Source organism: Mus caroli, chromosome X, assembly GCF_900094665.2.
Source record: "Mus caroli chromosome X, CAROLI_EIJ_v1.1, whole genome shotgun sequence".
NCBI lineage: Eukaryota > Metazoa > Chordata > Mammalia > Rodentia > Muridae > Mus > Mus caroli.
Genome location: NC_034589.1, coordinates 139,916,687 through 139,943,122, shown reverse-complemented (window position 1 = coordinate 139,943,122; position 26,436 = coordinate 139,916,687). Strand labels below are relative to the sequence as shown.

At 37.3% G+C, this 26,436-nt stretch overlaps 1 protein-coding gene across 7 annotated transcripts in view; it reads right to left on the bottom strand.

The window, feature by feature from the left end:
* Wnk3 (WNK lysine deficient protein kinase 3) overlaps positions 1–26,436 on the bottom strand; it is a 129,067-nt gene that overhangs the window by 57,666 nt on the left and 44,965 nt on the right. For all 7 annotated transcript variants that reach the window (XM_029473228.1, XM_021153288.2, XM_029473232.1 and 4 more), the window contains 5 exons: positions 18,591–18,679; positions 14,393–14,612; positions 12,054–12,348; positions 9,211–9,311; positions 8,815–8,958 (listed from right to left, as the gene is read on the bottom strand). In XM_029473228.1, coding sequence (XP_029329088.1) covers positions 8,815–8,958; positions 9,211–9,311; positions 12,054–12,348; positions 14,393–14,612; positions 18,591–18,679 — 849 coding nt within the window. The remainder of the gene's footprint in view (positions 1–8,814; positions 8,959–9,210; positions 9,312–12,053; positions 12,349–14,392; positions 14,613–18,590; positions 18,680–26,436) is intronic.

Sequence of the window (26,436 nt, the reverse complement as noted above, 5' to 3'; positions counted from 1 at the left end):
GGACCCTGATATAGCTGTCTCTTGTGAGGCTATGCCAGTGCCTGGCAAACACAGAAGTGGATGCTCACAGTCAGCTATTGGATGGAACACAGGGTCCCCAATGGAGGAGCTAGAGAAAGTACCCAAGGAGCTAAAGGGGCCTGCAACCCTATAGGTGAAACAATATGAACTAACCAGTACCCCCAGAGCTTGTGTCTCTAGCTACATATGTATCAGAAGATGGCCTAGTCAGCCATCATTGGGAAGAGAGGCCCTCTGGTCTTGCAAACTTCATATGCCCCAGTACCGGGGAATGCCAGGGCCAAGAAGTGGGAGTGGATGGGAAGGGGGGGTGGGGTATTGGGAACTTTCGGGATAGCATTTGAAATGTAAATGAAGAAAATACCTAATAAAAAATTGGAAAAAAAATAAAATAAAACCTAGGCATGATGGAAAAGGCTTGTAATATTAGCTATTCAGAAGGCTAAGTCAAGAGGATCGCAAGTTCAAGGCTGGATTCAGTTAAAAAGTGAGTTCAAACCCAGCCTGGACAACTTAGTGAACTCCTGTCTCAAAAAAATAAAAACAAGGGGATGAGAACATGGCTCAGTGAGCCATATGAGTATGAGGAACTGAGGTCAAATCCATAGAACTCACATAAAAGTGGGTATAGCAACATGACTGTGACTATAATCCTAGTGTTCCTATGGCAAGGTAGTAGAAATAAACAGGAAACTCTCAAAAATCTCCTTGGCTGGCAAGTGTGGCTTACATAGCAGCTAATGACAGAAAAAAGATCCCATCTCAAAGTCAAAGGTAAGGATAAAAACCTAAGTTTGTCCTTTGAATTTCATATGTACATCATGACACATGGCTGACCACAGTAAACAGACAAAATGTTTTTATGTTAAGGCTGTGGATATAGTTCAGTGATAAAGTGCTAGCCTATTTTGCATGTAGCCCTACCTAAATTCAATCCCTATTACAATATATTAATGAATAATCAATAAATAAATAATTTTAAAATGATGGAGATTTGTGGCTCTGGAGTAGAGTGTTTGTCTAGCATGTGAAAGCCCTGAGTTATATACCCAGAGAGGGAAGCAGGAAGTGAGGAGAAATGGGATAGTGATGAAGTGATAAAAGAAAGGAGTATAAAAGGGAATGAATGGGAAGATGAGTCAGCAAGTAAGAGTGCTTTTGCGAAAGCCTAACAATCTGAGTTATTTTTATCCCTGGAACTCATAAAGGTTCAAACAGAACCAAGTCTATAAAGCTATGCTCTCACCTACACACGCATACACTGCGGCATACTCTGACAACACCTACATACTCACATATACCCTACACCCCACTGTCACATATGTATATACTCATATTCATTCTCTCTCTCTCTCTCTCTCTCTCTCTCTCTCTCTCTCTCTCTCTCTCACATACACACACACAGAGACACACACACACAAATTCAAAATAAAACAATAATTTATTTAAAATGTTAAGGAAATTCACAATCTGTATGCTAGGAACTATAAAAATTATAAAATACTGTTGAAATTCATAAACACCAAATTTTTCCCAGATTTACTGAAATACAGTTGACTCATAAAATTATATCTATTCAACATGTAAAACCTGCTGCATATTTCGATGCAATGAATGACTACTCTCCTTGTACCACTCCTCTCCAGCATGAGCTGTCCCTTGTGTTGTTGATCTTGGCCATTCTGACAGGTGTAAGATGAAATCTCAAAGTAGTTCTCATTTGCATTTCCCAGATGGTTAAGGATGTTGAACATTTCTTTAAGTGTTTCTCAATCATTTGAGCTTCCTCTGACATTTTTAGATTCTACATGTAAATGACATAATACAGTATTTATCTGTATCTGTTTTTATTATTATTTATTTATGGAGCTGGAGCAATTGTTCACTAGTTAAAAGCACTTCTTCCAGAGAACCTCAGTTCAATTCCCTGTACCCACATGGCAGCTGACAAATGTCCATAGATCCAGGCCTGGGGGATATGATGCCCTCTTCTGGCCTTGATGCATGCATATAGTGCTCAGACATACATTAAAGAAAAACACCTACATGTGTAAAAAATAAAAAACAAGAGAAAGACTTATTTATTTTTATTTTAAAATAAATAAATAAGCTGTGCCTTCATGTATGTCTCTGTGCTTCATGTGTGCCTGGTGCCTGTGTTGGCCAGAGGAGAGCATCAGAACTCCTGGAACTGAAGTTATAAATGATCATAAGCTTCCATATGGGTGGTGGGAACCAAAGACAGGTCCTCTGTAAGAGCAGCAAGTGCTCTTAAGCTCTGAGCCATCTCTCTAGCTCAGTTTATTTTACTGATATATCTTCCTCAATCAGTCATGTTGCCACAAATGAAAGGATTTCCTCTTTAATGGCTGAATTTCACTTTGCAAACATACACATCACACATACACTCTCCTTATCCATTCATTTATTGACAGTTATTCAGATAGATTCTGTGTTAGCTATTATAAATAATGTTACAACAAATGTGAATGTATTATTCATATGTGTTTTGAGATAATTAGATTATATGGTAGTTCAATTTTTTCTTTTGAGGTATCACCATGCTATTTTCCACAATGGCTATATTATATTCCTATCAAGTATACAAGACTTTTCTTTTCTCCATACCATTACAATACTTGTTTTATTGCTTATAACTTAATAACTATCCACTAGGTATGAAGCTATAGTTCATTTTTATTTGCATTTATTTTCCTGGTGATTTCTGGCATTCAGTATGGTTTCATGTACCATCTGATCATTTTTATGTCATCTTTGGAGAAATATTTATTAAAGTATTACTCATGTTTTATTTGATATGGGATCTCATTATGTGGCGTAGGCTGGTCTCAAATTCAATAACCCTCCTGTTTCAGCCTCCTAAATGTTGGAAATAAAGGCATGTGACAACATAGCTGGCTTTTGCTTCAATTTTATGAACATGAAATCCACATGTGAAAACTACAAGGCTTGATATTATTAAGAGAGTAAAGCAACATGCAACATTTATAGTTGTAATTCCTATCAAAATACCAAATGTATGTTTTGTAAAATATGACAAATTGACCCTAAAATTTATACACAAAAGTAACAGTCCCATAAAAATCAAAATAATTTTTTAAAAAATGAAAATAATTGAAGCTTATGATCATTTGATTTTCAATATAGGTGCCAAGTTTACATAATAGATAAAGAATAGTCTTTTTTTTAAGTCAAGAACAATTTTATTAGAGTGTAAAAGAAAAACACCCAGGATGTATAAGCTGTAAATCTCAACAGCTGCCCTGAGGAGAATGGGGGAGGTTAAGAAAAACTATGCAATTTAAGTTGGCATGGAGGCCAGACACATGGCAGACAAGCAGCTGCGAGGCAGGGAGGGAAGCTTTAAAGAAAGAGCAAGGAAGCCCCAAGTGTTAGGAAAAACACGCTTAGAGATGAGAGAGAAGAAACGGAGAAGTTACACTTTTCTGAATAATTCAGAAAGCAGAAACCGGATTATGAAGCTGCAAGGCTGGGCCCAGTAAGCTATTGCCAAAAGTAGTCTGAATAAATGGTCTTTGGAAAGCTGGATATGCATATAAAGAAAGTGAAATGGAATCCTCACCCCAAACATACATAAAATTAATCCAGAGTAAGTCAAAGTCCTGTAATTCAGAATCAAGACCCAATACTCCTAAAAGAAAATTTAAAGGGAAATATTCATAATTTTGAACTAGGCAATAGCTTCTTAGGTATGACATAAAATGCAGAAAGTAAAAGAAAATAAATTGAATTATGCCACAAACGACATCATCAAGAAAGACAAAAGACAAAGACTAGGAAAACTATCTATACAAATATGTGATGAATGTCTAGTATTAAAATATATATAAAGTGGCAGTAATGAATGACACATGCCTTTAAGACCAGCACTTGTGGGCTGGGGGTGGGACAAAGACAGGCTGATCTCTGTGAGTTCAAGATCAGCCTGGTCTACAAAGTGAGTTCCAGGACAGCCAGAGATACACAAGAAATCCTGCCTTGAAAAAAAAATACCCAAAAAAGAAAATGTAAAAATTCTTTAAAAATTTAACCATAAAAATGAAAAGTAAAAGATGGGCAAGATATTTGAGTCATTGAGCAAAATAAAATGGGTAAATGAAGCAAACACTTAACAAAATGTATAGAATGACAAATACATGAAAAGATATTCAGACATCAGGAACACAAAGTCACACAGAGGGGTTGGGGCTCAGCTGTTAAGAGCCTCTCAACTGCTCTCATTGAGCTTCAGTTACCAGTATGCACACAAGGCAGCTTATAACCACTTGTGACTCCAGTTCCAGGCAATTTGCCTCTGGCCTCTAGCCTCCAAGGTACACACACACACACAGTTTAAAATAAATATTATTTGAAACCACAATGAGACTCTACTAACATCTAATGTCCACCAGAGTCACTAAAACTAAAAACACCAAGCAAGACATTGTGGCACATGCTTGTAATCCCAAAACTTGGGAAGTGGAGGCAGGAGAATCACAAATCCAGGAGTAGTCAAAGCTATTTAACAAAGTCAAGACCCTGTCTCAAAATTTGTTTTTTAAGATACCACATATTGGTCAGAGTGAGGAACTCTCAATACATTGCTATGAGAATTCAAAATGGTACAGGCAACTTGGAATACTGTTAATTTCTTTCCCTCCCTCTTTCCCTTCCTTGCCTTCCCTCTTCCTCTCCTCCCTCCTTTATTTCTCCTTCTTCAGCTGAACAGGGTCTTACTATGCAGTCCTGGCTAGCCTGGAACTTGCTATGTTGGCCTCAAACTTGCAGCGATCTATCCACCTACTCCTGTCTCCAGAGTGCTATGTTTGAAGGCATGTACTACCATGCCTGGCAGATTTCTTTAAAAGTACAGTAACAAAACAACATAACTACTTAATCCATGCTCCAATAAAACATATTCCTAGCTATTATCCATATAAATAAAAATATGCTCACAAAACGGCTTATGTAAGAATATTCAGAGCAGTTTTATTCATATTAGCCAAAAATTTCAGAAAATATTCAAGTACTAAAAAAGTCAATAGATCAACACATTTATTATATTCATAAGAAGAACTATTCTGCGGTAAAACAGTGAGCTACTTCTATGCACAAAATGGCTCAATCTCAAAAATATGTTCAGTGAGGGAAGCCTTACCAAGTATGTATGTATGTGTATATATATATATATATATATATATATATATATATATAATTATTCAATACAGACTAAAAGAGACTACAGTCACCACCTATGGTTAAGAAAAAAATAACTGGTGATTGACATTGATGTAGAGTGTAGAAGACTTACTAAAAAGAGGTATGAGAGAACTTTCTGAAGCAATCAATGCAGAATATGTATTCTATGTTCGTAGGCAAGCTGTGACCTATGGAACAAATGTAGTGAACCATCTATTTTTGCAAACTAAGCTTTATTGGAACACAGTGATGCTAGTATGCTTACAATTTATCTATGATTCCTTTCATGTATAAACTAGTAAAACTAAAGAAGTTGCAGCAAAGATTATATACCATACAAATCCTAAGCCACTGTCTAGATTTTTACAGGAAGTTTATCAATGCGTGAAATATACCCATCCTGACAATAGCTTTGGTTGCATATATGCTTTGGCTGCTTAGCATTTGTCAAAATTTACTAAATTATGATGTATGTCTTTTACTGTATATAAATTTAAACAAAAAATACTGATTCCTACTTAAGGATACCTATGTTACAGTTAAATTACTTCATCTTTGAAATCAGGAAATAAGATGGCAATAAAACAATGAAGTAATATTCTGTATCAAATAGAAAAGCTACAGCCTTCAAGCTCAACCTGATTATCAAAGTAGGCTTGTAATAGAGAATTATATAACAGAAATTAATTATATAATTTAAGATATAAGGTTATATTCACCTATTCTGATCTCTAAAGATTTTCAAATAAATTACCAGGGAATATCTTAATTATGGAGGGGAAATACAAAACACATGAAATCTGCCCACAGAGAGATATTCTGATTCAAAATGCCTTATGGACCCATTTATTTCAAATAACTCAAATCTAGAACACTATGTCCTGTGTAAAGAAACTACTACTGCAAAAATACAGCTTTGCCTATTCTTGTTTGGAATCAGTGTGTATATACTGGAATTCATTATTACTTATGTCCTTAATAAAAATGGACTTTTATAAAACATAAAATACCTGAGGTAATAGCTCTTTGAAATAGTAATATATCATCACTAGAAAATAACTCATAGCACAACACATCTTTTATTAATCAGATTTTCAGAGACATCTAAAGCAGAGCAAACAAGCAAAACAAAAAGAAAGAATAAATACTTTCCTTTAACTAATTAAATCAATTCATGAGTTAACTTATTAACATTACTCTAATTCTGGCCAGGGATGATAATTATCTAACAAAAGAGCTGGGCAGTATTATAATTGTGTTCGCAGTCTCTGAAGTCAGGTAATCTGGATTTAAGTGCAGGCTATCTTTTATGGTACAAGGGGCATTACTTAGCCTCTCTGATTATTATCTTCATTACTTGTAAAATAAGAGTAATAGGACTCCTAGAACTGATATGGAGGAAATACATGTAAGGCTTTTAGAATAGTGTTGAGGAGTTGGGGAGGTAGCTTAGTGGTAGAGCACTCATCTACCATGTGTGAGGCCCTATGTTCAGTCCCCAACACCGCACTAAGAAAGAAGCAAAACCGGCATATTCAAAGAACAGAGAATCCTAAAATGAAATAAAAATGGCTAAGAAAGCCTTCAATGGGATTAAATTATTTATGTGTAATTGCAATAGATGAGACACTTCGAACAGTATATTGTTAGGACTGTTCTAGTTTTTTCATTCATTCAACTAGCATTTACTCATTGTGTGAGGAGTTTGGTAGAATGAATACCTAATGCTCATACCTAGTACCTGTTAGATTATTTAGTGAAAATATTACCATGTAGCATTTCTTAAGTCTGTTTGGAACAGTCCCAATAAAATGGGACTGATATATGCATTTACAATTTTAATTTTTCTTACACTAGCACCAGGAACAACAGCTGGTCCTTAGAACAGATAGACAAACTTGAGCCAAACCCATGACTTTGGACCTGCATGTGCTACCATATTTAGCTTGAGTATTCATTTTAAATATGCAAATAAAACTTTCAAAAATACAAATACATTCTAAACACATACTATACTTAAGCATTTGAACATAGGTTAAAGTTAAGCATAACTTCAGCATATAGGATAGGCTTTGAAAGAAATGAATGTGAGCATATCATTTATAAATATTGCCCAAACACTCAACTGTATCTATAGACCAAGCTTACCCACCAACATATTTTAAATGCTTCTGTAATTTTAAAGTGTATATTTGCTTTCTTTTACAAGATACTAAAGATAACTATAGGTCAATTTCTTAAAAGAAGCAAATGCACCACATACTAATTTAAGAATATCTGAAAGCGAGCCGGATTGGTGGCTCCCACCTTTAATCCCAGCACTTGGGAGGCAGAGGCAGGCGGATTTCTCAGTTTGAGGCCAGCCTGGTCTACAAAGTGAGTTCCATGACAGCCAGGGCTACATAGAGAAACCCTGTCTCAAAAAACAAACAAACAAACAAAAAAAAAAAAAAACAAAGAAAGAAAGAAAGAAAGGAAGGAAGGAAAAGAATATCCGAAAACTCAGAGCATCTTACTCCCAGAGAGGGAAAGCACATGAATGGAGTGGAGGAGAGTGGAACAAACAAATGTATAATGCAAGACAAAAATACAACTATATCCAAAGTCCATGACACAAGCAACCTGAATACAACGTGGATACATGAATTCACACTAAGATGGTTTACTCATTGTCATAAATGAATAATACTGTTTGTGTGCATTGCAAAGTCAAAATTTTCCCAATAGAAAAAAATCTAAAAGCAATCCAAGAATTTTGGTGAATGTGGCAAAAATTAGGAAAGTCTATGAAATAGTATTTTTAATTAACTGTAACAGATATTCCTCTATCATCTAATCAACCTGGAAAAAATCAATACAAAGAAAAGACTGATTTACCAAGAAAAAGAGACAAGAGTCCCAAATAACCCTTTGGTTGCACTAATTTCTCTATTCTCCAATTATAGATGTAGTATTTCTAAAGTCTACTTGCACAGTATTAGATAGGTCCTCAAGAGAAATGTACTGGGGAGGGGATAAGAAAAAAAGAGAGAGAGAAATGTACTGGGTATGAGGAAGCATGGATAACTTTGAACCTTCAGTGGTCTTTACCTAATCTATGATTAACAGATGGAAGGTAATTGTTACTTATCAGGAAAACATAGACAATATGTTTAAGTTAATAAACAGCCTCTAAAATATAGGGCTTATGGACGTTGGACATGGTTTAGAGCACTAGCTACTCTTCCAGAAGACCTGGGTCAATTCCTAGTACCCACATGGCAACTTTCAGTCCAGATCCAGGAGATCTACAGGTACCAGGAATTCATGTGGTATAGACATACATGCAGGCAAAGCACTCATACAAATAAAATTATACTAAAATTTAACCCTGAAATAAAAATACTTTTTAAAAAGTGTCTAAATTGCTGGGCAGTGGTGGTACACACCTTTTATCCCAGCACTCAGGCAGCAAAGGCAGGGCAATCTCTAAGTTTGAGGTCAGCCTGGATTACAGAGCAAATTTCAGATCCGACAGAGACACAGAAAAATATTGTCTTCAAAAACAACAAACAAACAAGAAATGTGTCTTACCTTTATCTGTGAGACCTTCTGGATAGTTAAGGGAGAGATTTGGGACTGTGAAACAACTCCAACTCCAGCAGCATATATGGGCATAACAGAGGACTGACCTGGAACCACAGGCAAAACTGGGGACTGAGTCAGCTTTGGCTGCTCCTGCAAATGGTAAATAAAAGAAAACAGATAAATCCTCCAATTCACAATATAATACATACACATATATTTATATATAAGATATCAGTACATATACAGTATATACAACATATATATACATATATATAATTATATATTAAAATATAGTAGCAATTCTCTCACCCCTGAAATTTGCTAGCAATATCCTAGTAGTTGGTGAGAAGAATGTATTTGCTCTGGAACACTTATGTAAGCTTGTAGGATACTAGAAAGTACCTGAGAGCTAGTTGTCTGGTTTGAAGAATAGGCTACAGTGGGATGACTTGAAGTATCTGAATGCAGAACTGGTCCAGCTGCTGGCTCAGATGAAGTGTCACCTTTAACAATGGAAATGAGCAAAAAAGGTAGAAGGGAAACCATGAAGCACAATATTCAAATGGTAAAAATAACAATAAAATGTTCCTTTAATTTTTTTCTACTATGACAATCATAGTTTCAAATCAAATATACATTCTTTTTTTTTTTTTTTTTTTTTTTGGTTTTTNTCACTTTGTAGACCAGGCTGGCCTCGAACTCAGAAATCCGCCTGCCTCTGCCTCCCGAGTGCTGGGATTAAAGGCGTGCGCCACCACACCCGGCTGTTACATTCTTAATAATTAATATTTTTTAAAAAGAACTAATATCACCATTGGGGAAATAGAAGCTAAAAGATCACAAATCAGAGGCCAGCCTGGGGTATATGTGAGTTCAAGGATAGTGTAGGCTATAAAGCAAGGCCTGTCTCAAAACCAAATGAGTACCCAACACATAAAACTCTCATGGAAATGAAATGTTAACATTGGGATGTAAGCGACAGTTTCTTTTTCTTTGAATGCTAAGAATCAAACACAGCCTCAAACATGATGAATTCACATTCTGCTATTGAGTATTGTGCTGGCTGGTTTTGTGTATCAACTTGACACAAGCTGGAGTTATCACGGAGAAAGGAGTCTGTCTCCCTTGAGGAAATGCCTCCATGAGAACCAGCTGTAAGGCATTTTCTCAATTAGTGATCAAGGGGGAAAGACCCCTTGTGGGTGGTGCCATCTCTGGGCTGGTCGTCTTGGTTCTATAAGAGAGCAGGCTGAGCAAGCCAGGGGAAGCAAGCCAGTACAGAACATCCCTCCATGGCTTCTGCATCAGCTCCTGCTTTCAGACCTGCTTGAGTTCCAGTCCTGACTTCCTTGGTGATGAACAGCAGTATGGAAGTGTAAGCCGAATAAACCCTTTCCTCCCCAACTTGCTTCTTGGTCATCATGTTTGTGCAGGAATAGAAACCCTGACTAAGACAAGAAGAAGAGGTAGAAGAGAGGTTTGGAGGAATATGCTCACATGTGTGTGCACAAGTATACAACTCTGGTTATCAGTGCTTAGGTACCACCTGCTATTTTTTTTTTTTTTTTTTTTTGAGGCAGGATCTCCAATGGCCTGAAGCTCACCAAATAGGCTGGCCATCAAACATTGGGAACATGCCTGTCTCCACTTCTCCACTTCTCCACTTTCCAAAGTCTTAAGTTTTTCTTTGTAAAGCAAACTTAAAATAATCACAAAACCCAAGCATAATGGCACACGTCATTAATCCCAGCACTTGCCAGGCAAAGGCAGGAAGATCTCTGTAAATTCAAGGCCAGCCTGGTCTACAGAACAAGTTCCAAGACACCCAAAACCACACAGTTGAGACCCTATGTTGAAAAACAACAATAAAATCACATAAACATAATTCCAGGAACTGAAAATATAGTTTTGTGATAGATTACTTGCCTATAATGCACAAGGCCTTGGCTCTACTCCAATCACTGCAAGTGAGGGGAGGGGTAGGAAACAAGAGAATAGGAAGGGAAAGAGAAGGCAAGAAAGGGGGAAGAGGGAAGGGAAGAAGCTGCAGCTAGCCACTGCGATATATAGCCATAATCCCAGCACTTGGAAGACATAGGCAAGAGGATCATGAGTTTGAGGGCACAGCCTGGACTATATAGCAAGATCATCCCCAGAACAAACAAACAAAGAAGAAAAACAAAAAGAATGAGGAAGAAAAATCAACTAAATTAATTTGCCAGTCATTTCATGTATATCCTAACTAATATACACTTGTTAAGATTTAAATAAAAGTCTCATGGTAAATAACTCCTACAGAGTGTGTAGGAAAATGTACTCCCTTTATAGAACAGCTGCTAATAACGATGCAAGTACTTTTACTTTTTTACTTATTTATATTTTATTTAATTAATCATTTGCTATTGCTGTTATTGTTTTGGCACAGTCTTCCTATGTAGTCCTGGCTGACCTGGAATTCACTATGTAGACCAAAGTGGCCTCTAACTCACAGAGATCTGCCTGCCTATGAATTCAGAGTGCTGAGATTAAAAGCCTATGGTACTATACCCTGCTATTCTGTGTTCTTTAAAAAGACAAATGAATTATAAAAAAATAGCCCAAAAATAAAAAGCAAAATGAAATGAAAATACTAAGGCTCTTAATATCTAGAAAACTCCTTCTTAAGAAACAAACTGTATCTTTAGTTCTAAATTTTCTTCATGGGATTATGCTAGACTATTATAAATATTATTAATATCATTTCTCTTAACTGGAATAGTTGCTATAATATAATATTTCTGCAACTAGAACAATGGGCAAGTCACTTAATGAATTGGGATGACTACCATGTACTCCAGACTGGCCATAAACAAGCTGAGTATTACCATGAACTTCTAATCCTCCTGCCTCCATTTTCCAAAAGCTGGAATTATGGGTTAAGTGCTACCATGCCCAGTTTATATGGTATAGAGGATCAAGTCCAGGGCTTCCTGCATACTTGGAAGTACTCTCAACTGGATCAAATTCCTAGATTTTCTTGATTTTAATATAAGGAAACTATCTGGTCTATTTCAAATGTTTTTAAAGGCTAAATAGAATAATAGATGGTAGAAGTACAAAAATGCTATTTAAGAAACATTTTCTCGAAAAACCAAAAAAAAAAAAAGAAAGAAAGAAAAGAAAAGAAAAGAAAAGAAAAGAAAAGAAAAGAAAAGAAAAGAAAAGAAAAAAGAAACTACATTTCTTTGTCTTTACAACTGTCTCACCCCTAACAGAGGAGGACTGCTGCTGTGGTTTGCCCTGTAGAAACTGCTTTCCAACATGTTGATCAACTTCTGTTTCTTCACACTCAGCTGCAGTGTGTGGACCAGGAGTAGGTTGTAAAGTTGCAGTCTGCTGTTGAGGAAGTACATTCCTCACATACTTGCACTGGGAATCCCTGCGTTCCTCCAAGCATCCAGCAGGCTTCTTTTCCCTTATCTTTTTAATCACTGTCACTCGGTCCCTAATGGACTTAGCAACAGCTTTGGAATCACTTTCATGGAAGAATCCAGACTTGACCTACAAAGAAAATATAATAAATAAATTCTTCTTTAAATTTTTAGCTTTCTTTATTTAAATCATATTTTGTATCCCAAATCCAAAATTCTAGTAAATAACTAATAATTAATAGTTGGTCTCTATATGCTTTTTAAATTGGACATGTACACATATGAGAGTCTTTAACAGTTCAGGGTATGAGGCAAGAGGATCTTGTAATGACAGTTACAAAGTCTGTCTTAAAAACCAGTAAGAGCATGTCCACTATTGACACCTCAGAAATACAGCTAAGTGAAGTGGTATTTTGTCTTGTATGAGCACATTATCTGATGCTGTAAGATGGAACAAGCTTAGTGAGAAATGAGCCCTGGAAAAAAACTTTAAAAATATATGTGGAGGAAACAGAAAAGTGGCACAGAGGAAAGGAAATTTGGAAGTGGATTGACATCCCCCAAAAATAAATATTATCTATTAAAAAATACAGATGAAGTTTGGAGCATAGATCAACATTCTAATCAAAGGAATGTGTGCTCTCATGAAAACAGTGAGAAAACAGGGAAGGAACAGGGTGAGCAGCAGAGAGGATAATTTGAAGTACCATAACATGTTTAGCCCTATAGTCTGCTGGCTTGCTTTTTTAATTTTTTGTTTTTGAGACAGTATCTCAACACAAGTTGACCTTAAATTCACTATATATGTAGTTCAGAGTGACTTCTGAACTCCTTAATCTTTTAACCCTACCCCTTAAGTGTTAGGATTACTAGCATGTACCACCAAGTCCAGCCTATAGTCTATTTCTTAAAACTTAAGGACCTATAGATCAGAAATGTCATGGTAGTTGGAAGATTATTAAAACGTTAATGAGAATGATAATCCCATCACTTGGAAGGTAGAGCCATGGGTTTGAGGGTCAGTCTGGGATACATTTTGATTACCAGTTCAATCAAAGCTATACAGCACAATCTTGTCTAGAACCAAAACAATTTACAGAAAACAAATGAAGCACACATATACAACTTTGCTCACCTTAAAGTTCTCAATAAACTCACCTTATAGTAAATAAAATTTAAATTTACAGATCAATAAAAACAGGGTTAGACATGGTGTCACACACCTGAAATTCCAGCAGTGGGAGGCAAAGGAAGGAGCATCAGGACTTCAAGGCCATCTTCAGCTACATCATAAGTTCTAGGCCAGTGTGGGTTATATAAAACTTAAGTCTCAAACAAACAAAATCAAACAAAAAATGCAAAGGAATGGAATAATAATAATAATAATAATAATAATAATACTTTAGAAAAAGTCCATGAGGCCCAACATTCAAATAATAGAAGTTCCAGAAATGAGAACCAGCAAATCATCTGCTTTCTGTACCTTCTGAGGGCTAAGATTTCTTGTGTATATGTGCATGTGCACATGAAGGCCAGAGGCCAACATCAGAATTCCTCCTCTATTGCTCTTCACCTTATGTTTTGTTACAGGTTTTCTCAGTGGGTGCCTCCTACTGTCTTCCCCACGCAGAACTAGGGTTACAGAGCTACACCACACCACCTTACACAGGGGCCATGGATCCAAACTTAGGTCTGCTTGATTGTGCAACAGGTAATTTATCAATGGAACCATTTCCTCAGCCCCCAATTTTATTTTAACAAAAGCAATGTTGTAATGTTGATTATAGTGTGTGTGCAAATTTAACATATCTTGCGAATAAAAATACTTTACAATGGCATAACAATATAAATAAGGAAAACAGAAGAGGAATCTGGGAGACAGCTAGGTATGTAAAACACTTGACATGCAAGCATGGGCACTTGAGTGTAGAACCCCAGCACCTGTACAAAAAGCAGAGCAAAAAGCACACACCTATAATCCCTGCAGCGGGGAGGTAAAAATATGTGCATGTACAAGCATACCTATACAAACAGAGAGAAGAGGCGTTTTGGGGGAGGGAAAGAGAGGAGAGCAAGCACACAGAAGAACATGAAAGGAAGAAAGCAATGAGCAGTAGAAAAGAATCCACTGGATACTATAATGTGTAGGGAAAGCATTACTGAGGTTTATTTACCATTTCATACGCTACTTCCTCAGGTGTATCTGCTTCTAAGTTGAAACTGAATTCAATAGCTTCATTGTCTTTATGTTTGCCTTTTAATTTCTTAGGATCTTCAACCCAGAGTCTTAGAGCCAGGGATGAATTTGAGCAATCATCTTCCTCTGCTAACTCCACCCTCAGTCCAGTATCCTCAGCAAAGAATGCATGGTTTAGTAAGTCCTTGATAGATAACCTAGTAAACAAAATATACTTCTCATTACCAATTCTCCCAGTCAAAAGTAAGATGCAATCCTTTAAATAGTAAAAGTTAATTGTATCAAAGTGAGAATCTTAATCATTTTCTATTAATCCATTAATTGTTTTGTTATTTAAAACTACACCTTATAATCAATTTATTATTAGGGACACAAAAATGTCAATTTCCATGAATACAAAATGATCTTAATTAAGTTATTAACCAGTAACATATCTGATAACAAAGTCTAACACACATGAAAATATACTTAGAGAGAATTGTTAGGTTAGATTTATTAGCTTCTGGCCACTGGCTTATATTATTAGTCTAAAGTAAACAGATTTTCAACAAAGGAAACTAAAAACATGTCTAAGATATATAAACTCTAAGGTGAATTGAAAATGCAAACTCTTACAAATGTTTTAAATAGACATTACTCAACAAATATCCAGTCAGAAGGTGTGTGTAATAGCCCATTCCTATATCACAGCAGTTGCCACCTTGTGTTATTTAATCAGTGTATATTTCACTCTTTAGAAGAATGTCAGAGGTGAAGCTAATGTGGTTCAATGAAGGACAGTAGTTTCTGTCTCTCTGTGTAGCCTTGGCTGACTTTGAACTTGTTATATAGACCAGGCTGACCTTGAACACAAATAGATTAGCCTGCCTCTGCATCTCAAAGTGTGGGAAGTCAAGGGGTATCCTACCATGTTCTTACTCTCACCTTCTTCTCTTTCTTTTCTTTCTTCTTCTTCTTCTTTTTTTTAAATCAAAACAAAGCCAGGCGTGGTAGCACAGGCCTTTAATCCCAGCACTTGGGAGGCAGAGGGAGGCGGATTTCTGAGTTCAAGGCCAGCCTGGTCTACAAATGAGTTCCAGGACAGCCAGGGATATACAGAGAAACCCTGTCTCAAAACCACCACCCCCCAAAAAAAAATCAAAACAGAGTCTTACTATTATAGCTCAAGCTAGCCTCAAAATCTCAATTCTTCTGTCACGGCCTCCTATGTGCTAGGATTAAAAGCATGCCCAAGCACATTCACATTCAGTGGTTTACTAGAAGTTTGGCGTGTTTGGCGATATACCTCAGTGGTATAGTACTTATCTAGCAAGTATAAGGCCTTAAAAACAATATTTATCATATGATCCAACTATCGTAATTCTAGGTATATAGTCAAAAAGTTTAGGAGCACAGACTTAAACATATGTCATACTCCAATGTTCATATAATATAACTCATAGTAACCAAAAGGTACTAAGGTTATACCTCAATGGCAGAGTACCTGCCTAAAATGTATAAGGCTTTGGGTTTTATTTCTAGGACAGAGAAGATAAAGAATACCCAACAGGTGATATTAAGTATTTATTAACACATGAATATATAATGAAAATGTGGTATAAATGTACAATGGATTACCCATTTTAAAAGAAATGAAATTCTGATACATGCTATAATAAAAATCAACTTTGAAAGCCATCCTATGGGCTGGTGAGATGGCTCAGTGGGTAAGAGCACCCGACTGCTCTTCCGAAGGTCCAGAGTTCAAATCCCACAACCATCCGTAAGGAGATCTGGCGCCCTCTTCCGGAGTGTCTGAAGACAGCTACAGCTACAGTGTACTTACATATAATAAATAAATAAATCTTTTAAAAAAAAAAAAAAAAAGAAAGCCATCCTAAATCAGGACAGGGTTTGGTCCAGTGGGGTGGAGTGGAGTCAGAGGATAGATGGCATATGCCTTTAATCCAAACACTGGGGAGGCAGAGGCAGGTAGAGCTCTGTGAATTTGAAGCTAGCCTGGGCTACAGAGTAAGTTCCAGGACAACCAAGGTTGTTACACAGAGAAACATGTCTCCGAAAAAAAAAAGAGAAAGAAAATCCAAATTAAGTGTAATAAGCCAAACATAAAACAATAAACATTCCACTTATATGAGGCACCTAGAAAAAGCATATTCATAGACATAGAAAGTAGAATAGAAAGACATATAGAAAGATATCCTTCTCCACCCTACAAGCCCAAATGCACAGGCCCAACCCATGCCACATCCAACCTCTCCACCTAGCCAGATCCTCCACATCCTTCTCATGGGTCTAGCAAGACATAGAACCAATAAAAGAAAATATAGACAATATGAAAGATCAAAGCAATAGCCACACCCTCAAACCTCACCAGTTCTATAAAAATGTCTGCCAATGAAATTATCTAAATAAACCCCAGGATACAGAATTTAAAATAACAATCATAAATTTCAAAGGATTCAAGAATTTAAAGAAGCCGGGCGTGGTGGCGCACGCCTTTAATCCCAGCACTCGGGAGGCAGAGGCAGGTGGATTTCTGAGTTTGAGGCCAGCCTCGTCTACAAAGTGAGTGCCAGGACAGCCAGGGCTACACAGAGAAACCCTGTCTCGAAAAACAAAACAAAACAAAAAAAAGAATTTAAAGAAGATACACACACACACACACACACACACACACACACACTCAAAGAAATTAAAGAGAATAAATATTGGAATGATGTCCAAAACAAAACAAAACAAAAAACCATAAGAAATGGCAAAAGCAACCAAGGATTTGAAAACAAAATTCAGTAAAGAGAAATACTGACAAGGACTCAAGTTAGCTAAACATGACCTGAACAAGGACGACACCAATAGACATGCTAATATGGAAGGGGCAAATTCCCATGAACTCAACGCTAGACAAAAAACTACAGGACACTAAGAAACACCGAGAGTGGGAGAAAAGCTCATCCCAGAGGAAAAGTCCCCCAATTGCTCACTCAATATCAAATGGTTGGCTCTAAAAAATATATACATGTAGTGATACATTTACATATCTGTGTGTGTGTTTGTGTGTCTGTATTAACATGAAACAACATTTTTTTTTAAAAGTCATGAATGAGAGGATTTGGGGGAAGGGAAGAGAAAGGGGGAAATATGATCTCAACAAATTATTTTTTTTAAAAGAGGAAATAGAATAGAGATTATCAGTGTCTGGAAGGAAGAATTCTGAATTATTAGTGGTTACAGAGCTATAGTTTCAATTGAAGAAATATTTTGGGGGTTGACAGCAGTGATGGACATATAGCAATATGAACATACTTAAAATATGTTTCTGAAGGACACACATAAAAATGGCTAAAATAGAGCTTGAGAGATGGTTCAGCAGTTAAGAATATTTGCTGCTCTTCTAGAGGACCCAGGCTTGGTTCCCAACACCCACAGTGGGCAGCTCCCAACTGCATATGACTCCAGATCCAGGGGATGTGCTACCTCTTCTGGCTTTTGCACGTACCTACATACACATGGTACATATATATACACACGGCACACAAACACATACACATAAAAATATTTTAAAAGCATTCAAAGATGAATTTGCCAAGTTAAATTAGTAATTAATTATACACAGATAAAAATAAAAGTAAGGGGCTGGTGAGATGGCTCAGCAGGTATGAGCACCCGATTGCTCTTCCGAAGGTCCTGAGCTCAAATCCCAGCAACCACATGGTGGCTCACAATCATCTGTAACGAGATCTGACTCCCTCTTCTGGTGTGTCTGAAGACAGCTACAGTGTACTTATGTATAATAAATAAATGAATCTTTTAAAAATAAATAAATAAAATAAAATAAAAGTAAAAGCCAATATTAAAGGACTTATCTATATAAAAACTCCTTGGATAAAACTATCCATATTACTTATACTATTATTGTTCACAGAAAGATAAAACCAAATATAATCTATCTGCTTACTCTAAACTACTTATCTGCTTTACATTTTACTTTTAAAAATTTATTCCACCTTACTATTAAGTTGATGCCGATGAAAGTTCATCCCATCAAACACAAATGTCAGTTAAAATTCAGCACATGATAGGAAGGATTAAAATTTCAAACAGCATGCAGTAATATATATTATAGTATCCAGGATTAAATGCATCCATCATTTATATAATGTTATAATTCCACGAACCTTTCAGATTTGTTTTGTCTAATACATCCTTCAATTATTTCTTTCACTTCAGGGTCTGTGACTTTATTGAAGCTGGCTGGTTTTATGCCCTGGGAGAAAATGGTTACAAATTAAACAACTGAAAGCACAAATCAACATGACATTTATTAAATATTTTACCATAAAATATCAAATTATTCCATGAGATCATTAGACATATAAATTTAACATATAAATTTTTAAGCAGGGTCTCACTACATAGCCTTGGCTAGATCTGAAGTGTTTATGTTCTCATAAATTTATGGGTCTCAACTCCTTTGGGGGTTACATATTAGATATCCTGTATATCAGATAGTTACATTGCGACTCATATCAGTGGCAAAATTGTAGTTATGAAGTAGTAAGTAAAATAACTTTATGATTGGGGTCATCACAACGTGAAGAACTGTACTAAAGGGTTACAGCATTAGGAAGGTTGAGAACCACTGCTCTATATAGACTACCAAGCTGGCCTGAAAACTCATAGAAATCTGCTTGCCTGTCTCCCAAGTCCTGAGAATGCAGGCTGGGACCACCAAACCCACCCAATTTCAATTTTTTAAATTTTTGTTTCATTACTAGTGGGAGAGGGAGGATCCTAGCACACATGTGGAAGTCAGAGAATAACTTGCAGTAGATAGATAATCACCTTTCATCATGTATTTCCCAGGGATTGAACTCAGGTTGTCAGGCTTGATAGAAAGTGCCTTTACCAGCTGAACCGTCTCACTAGTCCAAGTTTAACTTTTTAAAAAGAATCTTTATCACAACTCCATAAATTACTGGAAATTGTAAATAATCTACATTAATAACTGAGGCACATATAGACTAAAAATACTATTGTAATTAATAATATGGGGAATTCTCACAATTTTATATGAAATAATGGGAAAACAAGATGCCAAGTGTGTGTGTGTGTGTGTGTGTGTGTGTGTGTGCGCGCGCGTGTGATATTCCTAAGTAAGAAAACTTAATAGGAGCTGGAGAGATGTCTCAGTGGTTAAGAAAACTGACTGCTCTTCCAGAGGTCCTGAGTTCAATTCCCCCAACCACAGGATGGCTCACAACTATTTGTAATGAGATCCGAAGCCGTCTTCGAGTGTGTCTGAAGACAGTGTCAGTGTACTAACATATATAAAATAAATAAATCTTTTTAAAAAAGAGAAAACGTAATAGGACCTAGAGAGATGGCTCAGTGGTTAAGAGCACTTGCTGCTCTTCTAGAGAATCCAGGTTCAATTATCAGAATCCATATTGAGCAAATCACAACCAACATGTTACTCCAGCTTCAAGGGATCCAGTACTTTCTTCTAACCTCCAAGGATATTTATCAACATATATGCACTCACTCATTTATAAACACATACATATAAATATTTTTTAAAGAAGGAAATGTAATAATGGACCTGCAAGATTACTCAGCAGATTAAAGGTGCTTGCCACCATACCTGATGATCTAACTTCAATGTCTGGAACCCACAAAAAAATAGAAGGAAGACAACTGACTCCCACATGCTGCCATGTGACTTCCACACTCACATTCTGACAATATGCAACACCCAACATGTAATAAATAAAAAGGGGGAAGAGCAGTGAGACGGCTTGATCTGAGTTTCAGTATCCAGCCCACATTGTGTCAAGAGAGAACTGATTCCTAAGAGCTGTCTTTTAACCTCCATACTCAAGAAAGTGATTGTGGGGCTGGTGAGATGGCTCAGTGGGTAAGAGCACCCGACTGCTCTTCCGAAGGTCCAGAGTTCAAGTCCCAGCAACCACATGGTGGCTCACAACCATCCGTAACAAGATCTGGCGCCCTCTTCTGGAGTGTCTGAGGACAGCTACAGTGTACTTACATAAAATAAAAAAATAAATCTTTAAAAAAAAAAAAAAAAAAGAAAGTGATTGTGAAAAGCACGCGCACACACACACACACACACACACACACACACACACTCATGTATGTGTGTATGAACTTGTATACATGCACACAAGATGAATAAACTATATTTTCAAAAGTAAAATGAGCCGGGCGGTGGTGGCACATGCCTTTAATTCCAGCACTTGGGAGGCAGAGGCAGGTGGATTTCTGAGTTTGAGGCCAGCCTGGACTACAAAGCGAGTTCCAGGACAGCCAGAGCTGTACAGAGAAACCCTGTCTCAAAAAAAAACCAAAAAAAAAAAAAAAGTAAAATGAAAAAAAGCCTTAAAATGCAAATATAGTAACTATTTTTGAATCAGAGAAAAAGTAGGTTTATCTGCTTGCATGATTCGAGGCAGGATCTCACTTATGTGCCAGGGATGGCCTCTATTTCATAATCTTTGTTTCAAATTCCCAAATAGCTGGGACCACAGGCATGCTTTACCAGGCCAAGCAAAATGAATGTGGTTTAAAAACCTCTTGAAGCCCAGCATAATGGCCTATGCCTGCAATTCCACTAGTGAAGAAGTGAAATCAGGAGGCTCAGAAGTCTAAGGTCATGCTGAGGTAGTTAGAGTCAAAGACAACATAACTTAGAAAAATAATAGATTCTCTATTTCTAGTAGTCTGAATTTAATATATTTCAAAGTCTTTTAAAATGGCTAGATGCCATAAACAAAGTACATGTATGTACATAGACATAATTGTATATGATAAAGTATGAAAATATATAAATAAATATGTAAAGCCTTTTTCTACTTAAGCAATATCAATACATTGAAATAATTTCTTCTTAGGCTAATTATTAGGTTCTAGGACTCTAATAAGAAATAAACAAAATCCAGAGTGTTAAAACAATGACAACAATAAAAAAGCTGTACTTAAGATGGCAGCAGGGCAGCTGCTCCTTAAAGGAGAAAAGTCAGAATAAAATAAACTCTATCCTAAAGAGAAAAAGTCACAAGGAACTTCAGAAAGTCACAAGGTGTACTACTTGAAAAGTGCAGAGGAAAAATTGGAAAACATACAGGAAAGAAGCCAAACTCCCCACAATTCCAGGAGTGCTGGTTTCTGACAAAAGGGAAAGCAGCTGAAGCCTCCAGAAGGTGAGCCATGGGTCCTGGAGAAAAGATACTGGAAGTTCTATTCTTAGAATAAGCCACAGCCTACCCAAGTCTCAAAACCAGTTCAGAGGAGACAGTGACTCCTTCAGTGGATGGGACAATGGTGAGCAATTCCATTCCTGTCACACTGACTTGGAGGGCAGAGGTTGGGCTTCATCTTGGGGGGGGGAGGGAGTTAGGGCCCCAAAATAGGGAAAAAAATTAAAGAGAGGGAGCCTGAATTTAACTTACAAGAGCCACAGAGCAAGACACAGTCCTAAGAAGCACTTGTAGAGAGCTGAAGGCCTTAACCAACAAACCAAGGACAGGTGGCAGGAGGCTTGGATAACAAAGAGAAATGCAAGGAAAGGTAACCCTGCTCTCAGTGAAAGTAGCAGACTTCATCAACTGAGAATAACCTTAGAATCTGATAGCCCTGAGCCTTAGGTCAGAACCTCCACAGCTGTCTATCTGCTATTCACTTCTATATATTTAAAAACTTCAGAACCTCCAGTAGAATACTTGAAATCTAGGCCTCATCCCCCCAGAAGGATGATTAATTGGAAAGTATAAAGATAGGTCTTTCTCCTGTACAGATTTTGACAGCTAAACATTACAAATAATATATCTAAAATATATGAAATATATGAAGAACTCCAAAAACTAAACACTATCAAGAGACCTTTAAATCAAAAGATTGGCAAATGATCCGAATAGACAGTCCTCAAAAGTAGAAAGACAGAGAAACTAAAGATATGGCTCCACTGTTAAGAGTATATGTTATTCTCCAGAGGGCATGTGTTCATCACTCACACAGTGGCTTGCAACCATCTGTAACTCCAGACAAGTCAGCAGTTAAGAGTGTATACTATTCTTGCAGAGAACTCAAGTTCAATTCCCAGCACTGATGCTGGGTGCAGCTCACAACTACCTAAATCTCCAGCTACAAGGGATACAATTCCTTCTTCTGGTCTCCACAGGAGCCTGTACTCATTTGCATAAAACTACACAGACATATACAAATAATAAAAAGTAATAAAAATAAAAGCCGGAGAGCGAGTCCTTAAGAGAACTTGCAGCTCTTTCAGAAAATTCAAGTTTGATTCCCAGCACTCAAAGGACTCTATATCAACATAGCACAGAAGTAACTGTACATCTCTGTTTTCTGCCACACTAGTCACAATAGGCAGAGTAGCAAAAAGTCAGTGTAGATGTTCATCAACAGATGAATGGATAAAGAAAATCTGGTACACACATATATAATGGAATTTGGGGGCAGACCTAAAATAAAATGGGATTGTGACATTTTCAAGAGAATGAATGTAAATGAAAACCACCATGTTAAGCAAAATAATCCAGGCTTGGTAAGACAAATACCACATGGGTTGCTTATTGTGGAACCTAGTTTTAAGATTATATATGTATGTGTATATATTTATATGTGTGTGTTTATAGGTGACAAAATTCAAAAGAAAATCATGAGATATGAAGATATCTTTAAAAAATAGATGGAGAGAGTAACAAACTATCTCTTTGAGTCCAAGGGTAGTCTGGTCTACATAGAGAGTTCCATGATAGACAGGGCTACACAGTGAGATGAGACCCTGTTTCAAAATAAGTAAACACATGTAATAGGAAAACAGAAAAGGACTAATTGGTGGAACAAAGGAAACAGGCTACAGGGGGGCAGGGAGACATGGAGGAAGGACAGGCTTAAAGGAAAAACACATGAGAGTGAGGTATACTTGTATATATGTAAACGAAGCCTCAATGAAACCCATCATATTGCACTGTAACCTGAAAAAAAGATTTGGGGGACATCAACATTTTAACATGGGCAGAGAAGGGGTTCAAGATGCTACACCCTTCCCTGAGAAACTATAGGCAGTTAATGGTTGCTAGGGTATGGGCGAGTCATATTCCTCAGTGGTGTAGCCACTGTAAAGTTGCCCTTGCTCAAGTAAATAACATTCTACCTGAGGTCATAGAAGGAACCCCGGTTAAATGCAGTGAGGTACAAAAGAAAGACACGAAAGTAGGAGGGGATTCGGGAAGGGGTTTAGTCTGCAGTAAAAGGGCATATGAGAGAATAATCGGTGAATAAGATCAAAATACATTAATATATGTATAACACTATGAAAGAATATAGGTATGAAATTATAAATAAACAAATACAATTTTAGAAGAGAAAAATACAAATGCATAATAAATACATGAGCTATGAAAGTAGAAGGGGGAATATTGAAAGAAAGGTACAGTGTAGAGAGCTGGAAATAGGGGGGACAGCAGGAGAGGAGGGGAGGGAAATCAACCAAAATAAAGTATGCATGAGAACACCATAAAGGAATGTATTCCTTTATAAGTTAATTTAAAAATAAAACAAGATGAAAATAAACAATAATTTCCTAAAGTTAACCATAGATTAAGGCATCTTTCAACCCTCATCGGAGAAGCCTGTTTGCAGTAGATGAAGATCAACACAGAGACCCACAGGTATAGAGTATAAGAGACTGTGGAATATTCAGCCCTAAATGGGACCTCTATACCACAGTCCCTTCTCTTAAGGCTCAAGGATCCTTGAGAAAGAGGAGACAGAAGAGCCAGAGGCATTGGATGACTAGAAGGAAACATTGTCTTCTGGACACAGCAAAGAAGCTACACACAGAAGTTCACAGTGGTTGTGACAGCATGCATGAGATCTGTGCAAGCCTAAGCCAGATCAAATCTCAGGAATGGAGAGGGGAGTTGGACATAAAGTTTCACCCCTAAACAAGAAGCTACTGGAATTTCTTAGCAGATAGATGGGTTGGTTTTCTCTAATCCTCTAATAAGTCAACCATGCTTCATTGGATGCATCCAAGAATATTTAGGCAGTACAAATAGGCCTTAGGGTCAGTACAGACACTGCACTGATGGATGGACACAAAATTGGATGAGAAAAGGAAAGGAGGATAGATCCAATAGCAGTTGGGGGAGGGAAAGTGAATATGATTAAAATACACTGCATGATATTCTCAAGGAACTAATTAAAACTAAGCAAAACAAAAGAAATGAAAACAAATGCTGGCAAGTATGCGGAAAAAGTGGAAACCTTATTGATTACTAGTAGGAATGAAATGTATTGCATTCATTATGGAAATCAGTGTGCAGGCTCCTCAAGAAAACTAAAAATAGACCTACCATACCCTAACACTTCAGAATATATATAAAAAGGTCTCTTCAGTCAACATACCTCAGAGTTTATTTACTACTGTGTTTATTGATATACAATCCACATCAGCTAATAAATGAACCAGTATCAATGTTTCTCCACAAATAACTATATAATGAAAGTGTGGTACAAATATCCAACAGAATTATATTTAGCTGTAAAAAATAATGAAATCATGGCAGAAAAATGGATGAAACTGGAAATCGTTATGTTATAGAAAATAAAGGGGCTGGTGAGATGGCTCAGTAGGTAAGAGCACCCGACTGCTCTTCCAAAGGTCCAGAGTTCAAATCCCAGCAACCACATGGTGGCTCACAACCATCCATAACGAGATCTGACTCCCTCTTCTGGAGTGTGAAGACAGCTACAATGTACTTACATATAATAAATAAATAAATCTTAAAAAAAGAAAAAAGAAAAGAAGCCAGAGTGCAAGCTTTCTACTATGCTTGGGATGTTAATGTCTTTGTGTGTGTGTGTGTGTGTGTGTGTGTGTGTGTGTGTGTGTATGTTGTGTGTGAGGATAAGAAGAAGGGAGGGCCTGAAAAGGGAGGGAGAGAATGGGGAATAATGGAATACATGTGATATAAAAAACAGAGAAAGGAATATTATTAGTAGGGGTACAAGACCAGCAAGATGTAGGCAGGGGATATGGGAGAAGTAGTCAGACAGAAGACAAATAAGAACAAATTAAAATGATACATGCTGTGAAAAATGCCAAGAAGGTAACCATCACTTTATATGCACACTTAAAATTAAAGATGTGCATATGGTGTCTAGACAATTTAAATTTTCCTATAATAAGCATGTTATTTACCTGAATCTGCTCATTTTATATTTTACTACCTTTTTATTTTATAAGTTTCTGGCTTTCAAAAAATAATTCAAATATTATTGCAGTCATTAAACAGAAATTTGCAAATCGAACTGGAAGTAGAATAATTGCCATCAATTAAGATAATCTAAGATTGACTTGAGTATCGGGGTGCCTTGCCAGAGGAGTCTCTAGACACCTGCAAGGACCTGCACAGGATTCCCCACAGGACCCTAAGACCTCTGGTGAGTGGAACACAGCTTCTGCTCCAATCCAATTGAGCGGGACCTGAGACTGCATTAAGGAGGGAAGCAGGCAACCCGGCCTCTGCTGGGGCACAAGTCCCTTCCGGTCCACTCGAGCACTCGGGTGCCTTGCCAGTGGAGTCTCTGGACACCCCCAAGGACCCGCACAGGACTCCCCACAGGATCCTAAGACCTCTGGTGAGTGGAACACAGTGTCTGCTCCAATCCAATCGCGCGGAACCTGAGACTGCATTAACGAGGGAAGCAGGCAACCTGGCCTCTGCTGGGGCACAAGTCCCTTCCGGTCCACTTGAGCACCAGGGTGCCTTGCCAGTGTAGTCTCCGGACACCCTCAAGGACCCACACAGGATTCCCCACGGGATCCTAAGACTTCTGGTGATTGGAACACAACTTCTGCCAGGAGGCAGGTTCAAACACCAGATATCTGGGCACCTTCCCTGCAAGAATAGAGCTTGCCTGCAGAGAATACTCTGACCACTGAAACTAAGGAGAGAGCCAGCCTCCCAGGTCTACTGA